At 44.6% G+C, this 16,811-nt stretch overlaps 1 protein-coding gene across 1 annotated transcript in view; it reads right to left on the reverse strand.

Annotated features, from left to right (window-relative positions):
- Positions 1-238: 238 nt before the first annotated feature.
- Positions 239-16,811, reverse strand: part of STX8 (syntaxin 8) — a 110,305-nt gene continuing 93,732 nt past the window's right edge. Inside the window, exon 8 of the mRNA XM_026861181.1 lies at positions 239-1,288. Within this exon, the coding sequence (XP_026716982.1) occupies positions 1,221-1,288 (68 nt within the window). The 3' untranslated portion in view covers positions 239-1,220. The remainder of the gene's footprint in view (positions 1,289-16,811) is intronic.

The following is a 16,811-nucleotide window of genomic DNA, read 5'->3' on the forward strand; positions in this document are numbered from 1 at the left end:
GAAACAAGTGCCAAGAGCCAGCTGCGAGCTGTGAAAGGCTCCACCACTGCAGGTGAGGACCAGCCCAGGGCTGGGAAGTCTTGTGGATCCACCAGGAAATGTACGTCATGACACACATGAGGTCTGACAGGAATTGTTTTTTTCTCCTTCTCTGTATCAGCTCTTCAGAAATGGAAGCGTTAGAAAAACTGTTCACACACAACACAAGATGGTAAGAAACAATAAAAGCCGAGGCAGCTAAATTGTATATAAATGGATCAGGTTTTATTCAATATTTATTGCTTGCTCTATCAATTCTGAAATCAAACTGGCACATATAACAAAATAATGATTTTCTTGGCCAGAAGCGAACATTCAATACTTCTTTTTCATTAGTTTTGAAATAGGTAATCCTTCCTCTCAGTTTTAACAGCGTGTGAAAAGTTATAAAAGAGGCAGAGCTCGTTTGCTGAGATTAGTACATCAGTGCCAGCGCGTCTCCCGTGGTCAGCTGTCAGAGCTTGTGGGGAGCAACCTCCCTCACGGGCACCACAGGGCCAGGCCTTCCCAGCTTACACACCTGGTTTGAGACCCGCTGCTGTTCATTTTTCTACCTGGGGAGATCAACACCGATAACTCCCCGCCAAGGGCCCGGGGCTGACTCGTCAGCGGCTCCTCGCAGGGCTCCACGTGCTCTCGCTTCCCATCCTGCGAGCGGCCAATGAAGTCGCTCCCCAAAACTCTATTCCTTGAGAAAAGTAATCATTTTCATTCCAAATGAAGGTATCAGGAAGGAAAGGAGCGCCACTGCTGCACTCCCAAACCACACCTTTATTTTAGTATTTTAAAGCCCTCGGGATGTCTGAGGGCCCAGCTGAATCAGCAGCACCCCGGGCAGGCAGCACCCCAGGCAGGCAGCACCCCGGGCAGGCAGCACCCCGACACCAGCGCATGCTCAGATGCGGATGCCGAGACGTTGCTTCTCTTGTGTAGCCAGCTGCAGCCTCCTGAATGCCAAAGGAAGGTGGGAAGAGAGTCCTTTTCAAGTTCCAACCCTTCAAATCACACAGCACACTTCAGCTGTGCACCGAAGGAAGAGCGGATGTCTGCCGGACACAGCTTCATTCTAATACTGTTGAGTTTACTTAAAACACAGAAGGTCTTTGCACAAAGTCGGTCTCTGCTCCGAGTCCTCCGCGCTCAGCTGCCGAGCAGCAGCTCCGACGGGCCCCAGATCCCCGTTAGTGTGTTGGCCAGACAGCGACCACAGCAATTGCAATCAGCAGCAACACAATCACCACCAGCATTCCTGGAAAAGATGAAACGACGTTAAGGTTGCTGCCTTCATCTTTTACAATTGGTCTTTTGCAATTAAATTCTTCCTCTGAGTCCTGCTCCTCCTCCCAGCTGAGACTGATTTCCCCCGCTGCTCACCCCGTGCAAGGCCCTCGCCAGATCCCTGCACGCCGATGACCTGAACAGAGATGTGGACTCGAACTCCACATTGGTAGAGCAGCTCTTTCTCTTCATGACCCTTCAAATTAATTTTTTTAACAGTGCCTGAAGGGTATCTTCTTACTTAAACATCTGCCTTGCAAAGATTAAGGGATATGTTTAACTCATGGCAAGGCCAGTTAAGCTTTTTTAGAATCCCTCTGTACCATCCCACTGGGGCAAAGGATTATTCAGAAGGAAATCCAAATTGCATCAGGAAATTGTTTCCAATACAAACTACTCCTGCTTTCAGACAAAACCATTTGCAGAGCAGAAGCAGGGCTTTTGTGTATGTACCCAAGTTGGGAAAATGAAGATCAAGCAGCATTAAAGAGCTCTGCAGTGCTCTGCCCAATCGTGCAGCTCCGTGTGCTCCATCCTGCCCCAGAACCGTACCCGTTGCTATGCAGAGTTAATGACTAATATGATCTTACAAAACCTCACAACTACTTTTTAGGTCATGCACACCATGCTGCTCTGAAGAAGGATGGTGTTAAAAAAATAAAAGTTATGGATCGTTTTGAAGACTGATCCAGAAAACCAGCAAAGCAGATTTTCTCTCTCTTGACTGAACGATAGTGATAAGGCGGCACAGCTGTCAGATGCCTTCTAGAGGGAACTAATTCTTCTTAGTTCCCCCCTCCTTAGGGGGAACTCTCTACTTTTTCTCCCTGTTCTTAGAGGAGAGGAAGTAATATTTTACTGAAAATGGACTAGATCCCTGCAGTCCACCCCATCACCTCCCTGAGCAGCCCCGACACATGAACTCCTCGCAGAGCCGGCTGGACCACTGCCCGCTTCAGGCACTTGGCATCACGCACACAGGCATCCCTGGGGTTAAAGGATCTTTTAATTAGGAGGCTTTTGTTTTTGTTTAGTATCTGCTCTGTGCTATTCCCCGTGCCTGAGCTGTGGGAATATGTTAGGGCTCTGACAGCGGAAAAAATGTCCCTTCATTTGGTCCTCTCACAGATGACTATTACTCAACCACTTACAATATTTACAAGTCCAGCTCATGGCAATTAAGAAAGGATGTATTAAAATAAACTCCTCTTTCCAAGCTGGAAAAGGATATTAGACATTGCTTTTTGTAAATAGTGTCATGTTTTCTGTGCAGAAACTGTTTCTCTGCCAGAGGTCCAGGATTTTTTTTTTCCAGGGAAATAAGAGTTGCCACCAACAGTATTTTTTTCTTTTATGCTCAGCTGAAACAATCTGTTATCTGAAGTGAGCTTGAGCTGTGCTCGACTGCACTGGCTCACACAGGTCTCAATATTGAGCCTTTCTTTTCCTTGTAGGAAAGCTCCACCCAGGATGCCCGAGGGCTCCATACGCTCCACCCGGGAGCCCGAGGGCTGCTGCAGGACTCAGCCCCGCGGTGGGGTGTGGGGACAAGCTCTTTGGGTAGGCAGGGACAAGTCCTGTAAGATGCATGGTGTGTAGTTACTGCATCCTATGGCCTAGATGGTTTGGGGGTGATTCTTTTAGAGCTTCAGGCTAAACCTGGATGAAACTGCTTATCAATCACATCAAACGGGAATAAACTAGTAAAAATGCATCTGTCTGTTCCTGCTGCTCTCTTTGCACCCCTAGCAAGAGTTCAGGTTTGGCTCTTGACACCAGAAGGCACCAGGACCACACTGCCCAACGCCGCCTTTCCAGCTGACAACCACCCTGCTTGCACCCAGCCCCGGCGGGCACAGGGCAGCCCAGGTCTGGGCTGGGGCACATGGGAAACCAGGTCAGTCCCAGCAGCGCTCGCCAGCGCCCACAGAGCCTAGCCTAGCTCCAGATCCTCATTCCAGGTCAGTGTCTATCCATGTGAGTCCACAAGTATTTGACCCAGATGAATCTCACACTATACACAGGCTACTTGCTCCGACCCACCAGAAAGGCTGAGACAGGGATATCGTTCCATTCTCAACCTCAGCCAATCACTCAACATCACCCAGGAACACAAACTGTTAGAATAATACATTGGGAACACGATCTATACTTTTACTGTGTTTCTAATCTCTCACTTTTTACATCTTAATCTACACTTTGAGGTCTTCAACAGAGCCAGAAGCAAATAATTTGCTTAAATTGAGAAGAAACAAGATCTGATAAAACTGCTGCATTCAGATTCTCTGTTATGTTTTGCACTGGAGGGAAAAGTTTTAGGGGGTGCAAATCCTTAGCACAGTTTCAGTGTAACACAGTTTATGGACTTCAGCAATTAAGAGACAACCGAGATCAGTTGCTTGGAAAATACTCTATAGGTGTGAATTAGTAATGATACAAAGTGGAGTTAATGGGGCGTAATTATTCTTTGACAACTCCCAAGAAAAATTGCACATAAAACCAGAATTATTACACAGCACGGACAGGCGAAGGTGGGGGACTAATAAAGTATTGCTAATGGGCACTAGCAGAATGAATAGGAAACTTAAGAGGACATTCAGGGCAATGAGAACAGGACAGCACAACAAAATAAACTTTGTTTTATTCCTGGAAAGAGACTGGTATTAAAAAACTGGAGCCACTTTTCTGTTTCCAAAAGCAGTGGTCAAGAACTTACTCCCCATGTGAGAGACAGAGAAGCGGAGATGGCACGTGTCAATGCAATATAAATCAGCAATCCACCAGTATTAAAGGCTTATCTGATCCGTGCGATATGCACAAAAAGAATAGGACGAACATAAATTGGCAATAGCACACAAATTTCAAAGTACCTCTTGCATGATAGAGACCAGATGTTATGCACATTTTTCCCCCCTATACCACAGAATAGCAGATTAGAAGGATCTGAAGCTTTTAAACCTGGGTGTTTCACAGAGTACAACATGCTTTCCTAACAAAAACTGTGGATAGGATCTGACAGTAATTATGCATTCTAGATTCCCTGCCTGCTTTGCCTTTTTTTGCTTAAGTCCTATGAGATATAAATATTCCCCCTGACAAGAACTCCTCAAAGAGAAGTTCAGGAATCAAAGCCACTAACAAAGTAAACAGAAGTCAAAGAAGAAAAAATAAAAGATTCCTGAACAAAAGAAAACAGTGACAGGAATACAAATTTGAAATGCATTTCTCAGGGTAAGGTAGAAAGTGCAAGCAGAAGTCTATGCAATTACAGAGCGATTAATTAAGGCAGGTTGGAGAAAGTGCAATGCTCTTGAAGCTCCGTCTACTAAAGAGCCTGAGCCAGTGCTGCTGCTCCAGCTCGGAGGAGCAGTGCAGACACACAGAGGGCAGGTTCCCAGCTCAGGTGCAGACACGCAGAGGGCAGGTTCTCAGCTCAGGCCATGTTTCGGGGCAGGGCTGCAGGACACGGGGCCCCCCCGCTGCCCCCGGCAGTGCCGGCACTCCTGCTGCTTCGCCGGGTCCCAACCTTAGTGCCCAGAGCCGCCGCTCAGCTCCCCGATCCCAACGCCGCTCCCGGGGAAGCAGCAGGGTTCAGTACTCCAAACCTAGCAAAGCCTCTTCCAAAAAAGCCAGTTAAGATCAAATTTTCAGATAGAAGATGGAAAGAAAAGGTTACAATATACATAATTTATCACTAGGTTAAGATTGTTCTCCAGCCTGCCTCACCTGCTATCTGTCCAGCTGTGAGACCAGAGGATCTGGGGTTCACACTACATCCCACCTTTCTGGGGTCACCTGGGGCAGCCCTTCTCCAAGCCCCAAATCTAATCCCTCTCCCCAGGATTTATCAGCTTTCAGGGTCACTGGACTGGGGTTCATCTTGGACCCCCTTCCCAGAGCCCCAAGTTACTTCTACGGGAACAGCTTCCCAGCTGGGGTTCACATGGAAATGCAAATAATTCCTCTGGGTCTGAATCTGCCCGAAGGAGTCTGGGCATCTAGAAGACTCTCCAGCCCCAGTTTGTACCTCAGTTTCCAGGGGATTAATGAGCTGTGTAAATACAGGTGACGGCTGAGGACTCCTACTGCCTTGTGCCTGTTCAGCCAGATAGTAACTACCCCTGTGCAGTCAGGATTGTGTAACTTGTCTAAGTTCTCATTACACCCCACTTAAAGTCCACGCTCTCTGGTGCACTGCCAGCCACCCTCGGCGATGACAAACACCAGTCACATAGACGACAACTCCAATAAATCATCTCATTTCCCTCTCTTCATCCCAACCTTTGCTGTTTTCCCATCGCAGAGACCCCAGATGTGGCTTAGAGCCACTCACGCTGAGCAGCGTGCAGGCCATCACACAGCACATCCCTGCCTCGGGAGCATCCCCCTCCTCTCCATACGGAGCCCACGCCGCAGGCGCTGCCCGTGTGTCCCAGCCTACGCTGCACTGCCAAAATCCTGGATGTGCTGCAGAGCTGAGAGAGGACAGAGAATAATTAACATTTCTGGTTTGCGTTTGCATGAAGTTACAGGGTGCCATGTACTAAATAAGCCTATTTGCCTCAAATAACTGTTATGAATCACAAATAACACTGATGAATTGGTTTCCTCGGAGAAGAGTGGATACCTACCGTCAGCCAGCAGCCAGCTTTTGTGTTTGTGATTAATCATCGAGACTTTCCAATTCCTTCTGCTGACTGTTCAGATGGAGGCAGCTGAGACTCAACGATCTGCTGTTTTCTTTAAAGCATTTTTAATTCCTAATGCTAACGACGGCTGGAGCCCAACAGAAATTTCTGCTCACAAGCCCCGCCGCCGACGGAGAGACGAGCCCTCGCAGCACCCATACAAAGCGGCCAATTGTTGCTTGTCAAATGGGTGCTTATGCCAGCTTTCTGACAGGGCAATATTTACTGTGAAATATCCACTTATTGTGCTGAATATAACTCCTGGGAATCTGAGCGTGTTTAGGATCTGGCAGGGGTTCAAGTGCCTTTGAACAAGCAGCCAGGAACTTGGTCATAAATACATCGTGTTTTGACAAGTCCCTCTTGAATAAGTGTCAAAAGATTTCTGGTCTGCTTCTATCAGACTATTGATTTACCATTAAAATCGCTCCGTAGCCACGGAGTGGTGGCCACTGAGATTTAATGCTGTATCAGTTAGAGCACGCAGGTTCCTACAAGGTGTCTCGTGTTACAACTTCACACAGGGAAGCCCCGGCAGAGGAGACCGTTGCACCTTTCTCCTTGGCATCCCCTGCTCCAGTAACAAGATCCTGGTTACATTTTTATAAATGCACACTGGCAAGGTATATTCCAGGGACTGAGGATACTCCTGTTTAACGGCACAAGCGATGTCAGCCCCTGGCAGCCAGGCACTGCTGTGTGCGAGGAGCTGGCACTTGACGTTGCTTCACAAGGCTGCCCAGCATCCCAGGCCAGCAGTGCAGCAGGCAGGTGGTCACCAACATGCTCCAGCCACAACCTTGACATTCAAGAGTGATGCCTACACTCACCCCAGCACAGCCCCATCCACTGAAGGGAGGGATGTGAAAGGAGCAGGTAGCAGCTGATGCACCCAGGGCTTCGCAGGTCACATTAAAGGTCTCCAGTGGCAACACTGATCTGTCCTTCTGCCTTGGAGGCATCTTCCAGTGGAGCACCAGGTCTACTCTACTACACTTTGTTCAACCCCAAGGCCATCAGTAAGGACACAAGATATCCACATCAAGATGCTCACCCGCTGCTGTCTCTGAGCATCAGCCCAGCGTGGGCTGCCACTGGAAATACCCAGTCACTGGGGAGAACATCCTAAACGCTTTCAAAGCATACCAGGAGGGTTTATGAATGCAAGTGCAGAGCGAATTTGCCTGTGATAGCTGAGGTCTGGACTCAATGAGCAAGGAAATCTCTTCCAGTTCCTGCTGCTATAATTAGTGCACAAAGTACTGGATGGTCCTTATAAATAGTATAAGTAAAATGAGCATATGCTAAGGGCTGATGTCTTGTTTTCACAGGGTTTCTCCTTCAGGTTTGAAGCAGACTGCTCGGGCAGCAGGGCAGACCCTCCCAGTCAGGGAGCCAGCCACAGCCTTTCGGACATGGACTTGACCAATGTGACCCCCATCTGTCACCCCCAAATCTGCGTCAGCTGGAAGCCCTGAGATGTGGGAAGCGGCTATTCTGTGGGTGAGCTGTACGGTTTTGTGGGCTCAGTGCTCTGTCCGAGTATTGAGTGTATTCAGAAAGCAAACACAGCCATGCATTGGCTGCTTGCTGCTTTCTGGACGGTGAAGTAAATATTGATTTCAGCTGATTAAAAAAAAAATTTCTAAGGCATGTGCATGTGTGTGCATGTCTAAGTCATCTGCCCTGACTTCAAAAGCTGAAAGGTTACATCCAAGTCCATTTCAACAACGACTAAGTTGCAGCTGGCGAATCCCACACAATGAGATGTGCCCCAGCGCTCACTGTCTGCAGAGAGAAGGCATGAGGAAAGGGGCCCTGCAACGAGCCCCGAGCATCCCTCAACACCTTGTTGGCGACTGTTTCTGGGAATTTTGCTTTCCCTATCTTTTCTGATTTGAGTATAGTATCATTCTCAGTAACAATGAAGGTTCAGCATTGGTGTCTTTTATAGATTATAAAATAATAATAAAGAGCATGCTATGACTTTAAAGAGCCTGGTATAGCATTACATTATCTGGAAAAAGTGGCTTGTTTTATGCCAAGAAAGTTATATTCCCACAGAACTGTCTATCCAGAAGTTTATGAATAAGTCTTCTTTTATAAGTGACACGGAGCGCTAACTTATAAACACATAATAGTTGTTTTATAGGGTAGGAGAGAAGCAGGGAAAAGATGGGAGTTTCGAAAGAGGCTGTAGAGTCATGGCTGCTTGCTTTAAGGACTTGTTTTAATGTCATAGTTTAAAAAAAACCCCAAACTTTATCTGCTTTTTCAGTAAGCTAATTTTAAGTCCGTGTTGCCAGATATATGGCAGAAACCCTGCCCAAATCTGTTCAAACCCCTGATTTTCAAGGCAGCGGAGAACCAACTTGGAAGGCTGGCTCTGAATCCAACGCACATACCTAAAGCACTACTTTAACATGGCAAGCACCCGAAGAAATCCATCTTGCTGTCCTTTATGTTCCCTAAAAAAAGCCAAACACTTTCTCCCCCAAAAGCTATAAAAAAATCTTTCCTTCTAACATTTTCCTCGTTTCGAGCGAGACGGGGTATTCAATTTGTATTGCATTAAGAACCACTTTAGCATAAATCCCACGCTATTAAGCTGGCTTGTATGTAAATACACTCCCCAATTCCTACACCTGCATCATTGAAACCATCTCTCTGGAGGCTTGTTCTTTATTAGTTTTGTGACAGCCAAACTTTTTCTTGGGCGATACGTCTGTGTAAAACGCTGCGATCGCACATTATCCTACGCCCCCGCCCGCCCAGAGGAACCTGGACGTTATTGCTTTTGACCTTCCTTTTCAACTGGTCTGACTTGAGAAATTTAACACTACAGTTGTACCTCTCAACTCTGACATCAAAATCATTGGCAATTCTCAAAGAAATCAAGAACAGGCACAGCAAACAGTTATTAAAGGCTCCAAACGCCCATGTGTTTCATTGGGTCTAGAGAAGAAAAAAAAAAAGACACTTCTCAAAAAAGCTGAGCTCTTTGGAAACAACAACTATTGCATTATTAATTCCTTATTTGGAAGAAAGAAAAACCTAGGTCATTCCTATGTAAGATGAAAAACCTCTTCTGAGTTATTCCACATTTGAAGCTATTCATGAAAAGCTAGATTAATCTGAAGAAATTATTTATCTGAGTTAAAAGTATAGACTTTGTTTATACACATTAATTCCTCAGTCAGCTTTATTTCATATATTAAAAAATCGCATTTTTGTGTTTTTCTGCCACGTCAGGTTGGAGCTACGCTTCCCTCTTGGGCACACAGATGAGTTTGTTATTAATCAAGCCTTTGATCTGGGCATGAAGATACCTTACATTACTGACAGCAAGACCTGCTGGCAAACAAAGCGTGGCTAAAAACCAGCAAGATAAAACCCACCAGTATCGGAAAACAAATGTCAGATTCAGTCCCAGAAGCAGCATGGAGTGAGTTTACATCCAAAACGTTTATTGCTTCAGCAATCAAATAATCCCGAGCGTTCAGGTCCCAAGCCACATGCGCAGCCCGGCTGAATGAAAGGAAGTGAGATAAGTGTTTCTCTTAATCCATTATTGTTATGCTTCAATTTGCTTCTTTTTTAATCTATTTTTCAAACTACAAATGCACGCCAGATAGTATATTGAACTACTTCCAAGCACAATCGCAAAGAAATCCCACTTTTTTTTCTAAAAAGCAATATACGTTGTACAAACCCAACCTCACATGAACCACAACAGTCAGAGGAACAGCTCAAACAAATTTGGTCGCAGCCTTCAACTGCTGCTCATGTTTCAACATCCCGATGCTCAGCTGGTCTGTGTGAAGGTAATCTCCTACCTTTGGCAGCGGTTGGAAGGTTTCAATCCAACAGTTTAAGATGCTGCATAAATACACATTTGACTGTATGTCCGTAAATCTACACAGTTCATTAACCTCTTGCATTGACCTTAGAACCAAACTAGAAGAAGGGCAGTTGAAAGACAGAAAGGTTTCCTAAGGAAATTAAGAAATATAAATAATTTTACCTTCTGATCCACCAGAAGTGAAGCTCAGAGACAGGCAAGGTATTTGTTTGGATATAAAGTCAAGTCAAGAGCACAGCAAGAACTAAATTGTCACAAGTTTTAACTTTCAGAGAAGTCTGCAGTAAAGGGAACACTTTGAGCTAAATTTGTATCTACTTTAAATAGCAGAAGGTAGTTCACAGAGGACAACCTAGGAGAAATGGTTCAATGTACCACTGAGATAGAATTACTGAACCGAGGAACTTTAAAGCAATTTATACACACACTGAATAATTCCTTTCTGCAAAAAATACTCGATAATAAAATAATTTATTGTACTCATCATTGCTCAAAGAGAAAATGTAAGAGGTAACAACTTATCCAAGTTACTTCCCACTCCAAAAAACCCGACGTTAACTGGACCCTTTATACACACTGGTAAACCAAAGGAAAGATCAAATGTCTTTAATGAGAAATAATAACTCTGCAGCAGCTTCTCTCTAAGTTTGTTAAGAATGGTAAAGGGAGGTTAAAAGAAAGCCCCTATAGAGCACAATCTGTCTTTTGGGGTAAATGCGTGCAGGACCTTGCATCCGTGCCCAGCCAGAGTTGACAATTTAAGGCTGCATGTCTCCTCGAGAGTCACCTTTTGGTGTTTTCCCACATGCCGTCTCTTTTACTTCAACTCAAACCTGACACCTCTGTTTGATGCCCTTTTCTGATGGGTGTGCTGGGACAGCACCAGGCACAGATGTCCAGAGTTGAGCAAGAGATCACCCAGCTCCCAGCAACCCAGAAACTGGAAATATTCTCATGTTTTTTCCTTTTGTTCTTCTAGAGTGACTTCACAGACTTTCCTTGCTCGTCCCCATACTGCTATTATCATGTTATTTCCAACCCCAAAGGTCATCGGCAGACATGGTTAGTGGATTTTTTTGCATGTGGCTTATTTTTCTCCCCCCCCCTCTTTTTTTTTTTTTTATTAAATAAGCACGCACAGTTTCCAATTTTCCCTTCTCCAAACTCTCTAGCATCCTTTCCCTTACACAAGCGATGCCAAGAAACAAGATCAGTCAAGCAATGTGCTGCATTTCTGAACAACTGTGTTACAACTTGGAACGGGACTTGTGAAAGTTTCAAAAACCTCAATGTGCACTAAAGGTTTCCCAGAAGAAAGGAAACAAAACAAGCTCAAACAAGATCACAAAGGTTCAACAAATCTTTGTCTTTCAGAGGAGTTCACCTCAGGTGAGCTCAACCAAGCTGTAAGTGTCACCTGAACTCTTTTGTTCTGGCATAAGCTCAGCAAAAATCAGCAGGAAAGGGTGAGAAAGCGCAGGTTTAACTGGGCTTAGAGCTTACTAGAAGTTACTGTCCCCATGCCACTGACGGTGATAAGCAATGAAGAACAGAAGTGTCTGGCATGGCCCACAGCTTCATGAACCATGGTGGAGAGAACAGCCGAGCGCTGGAGAGTGTGAAGGAGAGTCAGGTGAAGCTGCAAATGACCTAAGAAAACCCAACGGTTACCTGCCATCAGGTGGTCCTTCAGCTGCACAAGTCACAGGTCGCTAGAGACTTACTGCATTAGAAATGTTGGGAGATTCACCAGCCCGCTGCAGCGCTGGCACATGAAGACACCAACCTGGAGACACCAACCTGGGGCCAGGTTGAGCTAAACCCCAGAGGCAGGGCGCTTGCTGCCTCCGGCAGTGCCCTGATGGCTGCTGCTCCTCCTCACACCCACGTCCCTGCGCCTCCTCCAGCTCAGCAGCACTCACCAGCCCCTACTCTAGCGAGGGATGCAGAAGCCACAGCCCAGCAGGCAAACTCAAAATTGTTTTCCTGAAAGAAAGAGTCTGCACCAGGCAGCAGTGTACCCCAGAGCCGGTACCTGCAGCAAGCAGGGAAAAGGCAGAAGACATGACAGATGATCTCAGCAGGGGACTGTTGTTCCTCCACTACTTTCTCCAGTAAAAACAAATGGGAAAAAAAAAAATAAAATGAAAGGACAGCTCTGCTGGCCTGGCACAGAAGGGGACATCTGCCTGCGTCCATCTGCCATCAGCCTGACACCCCGGTCTTTGTTTTTGGTAGGGTCAGTTTTCTACCATTATAGCTCCCTGAACTGCCTCACCAGGACACCAGTGCCAGTACAAGGAAAAAGATGGGAACATGGGGAGAGGGAGCAGGTAACCACTCGCTCTGCTTAGATGCATCAGTAAATTGTACCATTGGGCTCTTAAATCACTTGAGAAAGTATTATCTTTTGCCTCTTCCTTTGTTTTTCACTCGAACAAATGCTGGGATTACTCACTCCCTAGTTAGATGGATATATTACAGCCCCAGAACACTTCCAAAATGTTTAAAACATCAACAACTAAAGTTACACATGAAAAAAAAAAAAAAAGAAATAATCACAGCTCAGTCAAATGAGTGGAATAAGCTGCAGTAACAAAAGTACAGTTTTACTGGTCTATCTGAACCCACGAAAGGAACTCCACTGGCAAAGCACTGATAAAGGACAAAAAGTTAAAGCAGAAAAAAAACCCATATAGTGTTCATACCAAGTCATTTAAGGTCAGATTAAGTGTTCTTGAAGTCTGGTCCATGTGTCTTCTATTTTAAAAAGTGCCCTCCTTGCACAGGAATTGTAAGAACTTTTGAAAATGGGATGCTGGCTCCTAAGTCCCTTGGATACTTGACCGCGTGGTCAGGAGGGTTGAGATTTACATACAAATTGCAAAGCTTCTAAATGGCTTCCTCAGAGCAAGAAATGGGGGTGGAAACAAGAGAATATTTAATGATTAGTTCCTTATGGCTCTGACATTCTTGAAGCATATTTCTTGCAGTCCCTGGAACACTCCTGCATTCTTGATTGCAAAATGGCAATAAGTGATTTCCTTTAAAAGCCTTGTCTTTTATTGGAATACTAAAAATACCCCACTAGCCCCACTCCACTCCACTCTCTCTCTTTCCTGGACAGGCACCATCAACCCTGATGTATTCTATTTTGAAGACGGCAATAAACATTTCAGCATGGGCTGTTCAATCCACTTCATAATAGATCTTGCATTTCCAGTGGAGCCCCTACTAGCACCATAAATCATCTTTACACAGACTTAAGTATGAGAAACTCCAGCTCAAAAGCAGCAAGGTTTTTTTTTTTCTTTTTAAAAATTAAAAATGAGCACAAAACAGTCAAGAATTAAATGATTGGCAAGTTTAAACACGACACTACTGGAAGGACCCTGTAAAACAGGGCTGTCGTGATGGTTAGAGCCACACTATGCAACGCCACTCCCCTCAATTCACTTGACATAAACCTACCTGGAAGACGATGCTTGGTGGGGTGAAGTTCAGAAAAAATTGTCTGCATATGCATTATATCTGAACAAACAGGGGTTTCAAAGCTGGGATAATCTGTCTGTTGCTGATTTTAAAAGCCACAGATGAAGATTAATTACGTACTACGTCTGAACTAGTTACACACATCTAACACTACTTTTGTTTTTCCAATCTATACGGACTTACAGTCTGAACTGTTCTCCCCACTGCTTCGCTCATTCTGTCTCTCTCCATCTGCTACAGACCTTAGAGAATAGCTCGTACATGAGGAGGAGGCTACTGCATAAGTCAGGATTTTATCATTAATGTTCTTAGCTGAGTTGAGGAGCTTCTCCAGTAAAAACGTTCAAGTGCAATCATGTTCAAGAACTAAGATCATGTAAGTGCAGGATGCAACCAGCCTTCCTCAGCCTTAATCATCAATGTCTTCACGTATTCAAGAGCCCGAAGGGACATCACTCAGACCCCCAGTGCTGGCTCCACAGTCCATGATGATGAGAAGGGTTTCCCAAGCATCGATCTCTGTTAGGGGGTTTGGCTGGACAAGGTGACCAAGCGACTCTCAAACCAACCCAACAGTGTTGGCCCTGGCACGAATCCTTTTTTCCACATTAAGGGAGTCTGTTGGGAAATCTGACCTCACTGAACAAACCTGCTGGTCACATCATAACTCTGCTACAGCAATTGCCCTTGAGTCACTCCACAAACTACAGGCAGCTCAGCAGCCACAGGCTGATGCCCCATGTACTGGATAAAATACAAGCTGTAGCTTTCACTTGAACACAAGCCTAATAGAGATGGGAGATGATTATTTTTCTACTTTTGAAGTCCCAGACGGAAGTGAAGCTAACTTTGTTGGCAAACTCGGTTTTGATCATGCTTGTGGCTCATTACCTGCCAAGTGCTGTCACAAAGACAGTAAGCTCTCTGCTCCACAGGATACAGTTAGCAACAGGCTTTGCTTAGCATCAGCTTTTCTTTCTTGGATAAATCTCACTTCACTGAACCCTTCTCCACCTGCAGCAGGTTGCAAACAGGAGAGTCTGTGTAAGGAAACCGCACTTATTTTTGGTTGACTCATCCCATGAACGTGATCTGGGCGAATCCAACAGCAAGATCTGGTGACCACAGCAAGGAGATGCTGTTCTGGCTCTGAAGACAGACAACTGGAGTCATCAGGCTGAAAGGGACCCTGGCAGGTTCTAGTGCAACTTACTGCTCCAAGCAGGGTCAAGTTAGGGAGCTGGATTTGATGATCCCTATGGGTCCCTTCCAACTTGAGATATTCTATGACTCTAAGACCAGACTCAGATCAGGTGGCTCAGGCCTTTGTCAACTTGAGTCTTGAAAACCTTTAAGGGTGCACAACTGTTCAGGGAGCACACACACTGCATTCTCCACGGATGAAATCAAACCAGAAGATCTGCTTGTTTTCACAAATAGGTAGTGCTAATCTGAGAAAGGTATTTACTAATCCACTAAAACTCCTTCAGGAAGAACGGCACTGTACAGACAACCCAAAAGGGTAACAATGAAGTGGGCAACTGCTTATTATCTCAGATACAATGCTGAGAAAAAGGAGAAAAACCTTGACACCTTTCAGTCTGGTTCTTTTAACATGTAACTAGATGCTTAGATGATACTTCATTGATTTTAAAGTCAATACTAATTTGAACAAATAAAGTGTTTCGCCCTAGTTTCTGCAGAATTGTATCAGCCTGCATGTAAAATTCTTGACACAGATATAGCTTTTTTGTTGAGAACAGTGTTTTCACAATTCAAAGAACAATCCTTCTTTTAGAAACTTGCTCAACCTTTGGCAATCTAACCTAATCAGCATACAAAACTGCAGAAACCAGCAACCAAATACTTATTAATACCATTTACAGCTGCTAACAACTATAAGAACCTTCTAAAAATGCCAAGGGAAACAGGGTGGGTGAAACAATCCCTCACAAACAACTGAGCCAATAAATACAGAACTGTGATAAGAAATTAGGTTTGACTTGCATAATCACTTTTAGAAGTTTTTGGAAAATGTAGTCTGAAGAGCAGGAGGCTGATAAAATAACATAGTTCAGTAGCAATGTGCAAGTTTCAGGCCGATGAAGTAGGGAATTCAATCCTTGTTGAATTCTTGAAATCATTTAGATGTTAACAGAAGTTTCTTCTCCAAAAAAAGAAGGCAAGGCATCTCTTAAAGCCCACACACAGATCTCTGACTCCTATATGCTGGTGTACTACACAAAACTATTTTGGTTTTGGAAGACTGCATTGTCTCAAGTGTCAGGACGGCTATTTTATTTTATTTTACTTTTAAACGTCTGACTTGAGCAGAGCCAAACCTGTACAATTTATACACGTGCAGTACAAGAGGTCCACTCTCATTCTGTATTAAAAAAAAAAAAAAAAAAAAGAGAGAGAAAGGAGGAGGAAACCCAACAATATCATTTCACCTCAGTACCTTCCTAAAACTTGAGAAGTTTATAAGCTCTTAATTCCAGTTCTCTTCTTTTGCCTTCCCACATGACGGCTACAAGCTGCCACAGCAGCTGCACAGTAAACGTCTTCAAAGGAAATAAGGAAATAATTGCTCTCAGAACAAAGTGCAGGGGGAAAAAACGGCCTGGGTGACATGAGCACTGCAGGGCTGAGCAGGCTGCACCCAGGGGAGCGAATGCAGTGTGTCACTGCTACAAGCAACCTCTCTGCGTACTCACACAGCAGAGGAGGCTTCTGCTCGTAATGGAGAAAGGCAGCAAGAGCAGAGGAGCGCTGGGAGAACCTGCAGAAGGCAAGATGTTTCGGAAACCCATCTTCATATATTCTGCATCATATTCTCCTGTTGGAGAATGTTTCCTTTTTTCAGCTCCTTAAGGTTATTACTAGACACATGCGGGGGTTGACACAGAGAAAAAAAATTATATAAAATGGAGAAAAAAAAGGTTTGTGTAAGGAATGTAGCCTGTTATCAAACAAACAAGGATAAAAATACTTCAGAGCAAAAAGAAGTTGGCTGATTTATTAAATTTTTTTTTCCTTAAATCTAATCCTACAGTTGAATCTACAGATCTTATTCCCCTCACACTTTTAGAGGGAGAAAAAAAACACACGGCAAAGAGGCATATAAATCGCCCTGGATCATTTGTCTGAAACCTGCTCCTGCCCCGAAAGAGGGACGATGCTCCATATGCTTTTGCAATAGCTCTGTTTTGATAGTATTACCAGGAGTGTCCCTTATTAATCATGTTGCCACTAAAAGTCTCTCTGGAGTATTTGCTTATTCTATACTTTTCCAAACTGTTTCAGTTTCCTCTTAATTTATTAAAAGCCCACTGAAGATGACCATAGTTAAAGCTAACCTCTGCTACTACAAAAGTAGAAGGAAAAAAGGGGGGAGAGGGAGAAAATCACCTTTAACCATGAATTTTCCTCTACTGCCCAGAAGAAACTCC

Source organism: Athene cunicularia (genome assembly GCF_003259725.1).
Source record: "Athene cunicularia isolate RWA chromosome 18 unlocalized genomic scaffold, athCun1 chr18_part1, whole genome shotgun sequence".
NCBI lineage: Eukaryota > Metazoa > Chordata > Aves > Strigiformes > Strigidae > Athene > Athene cunicularia.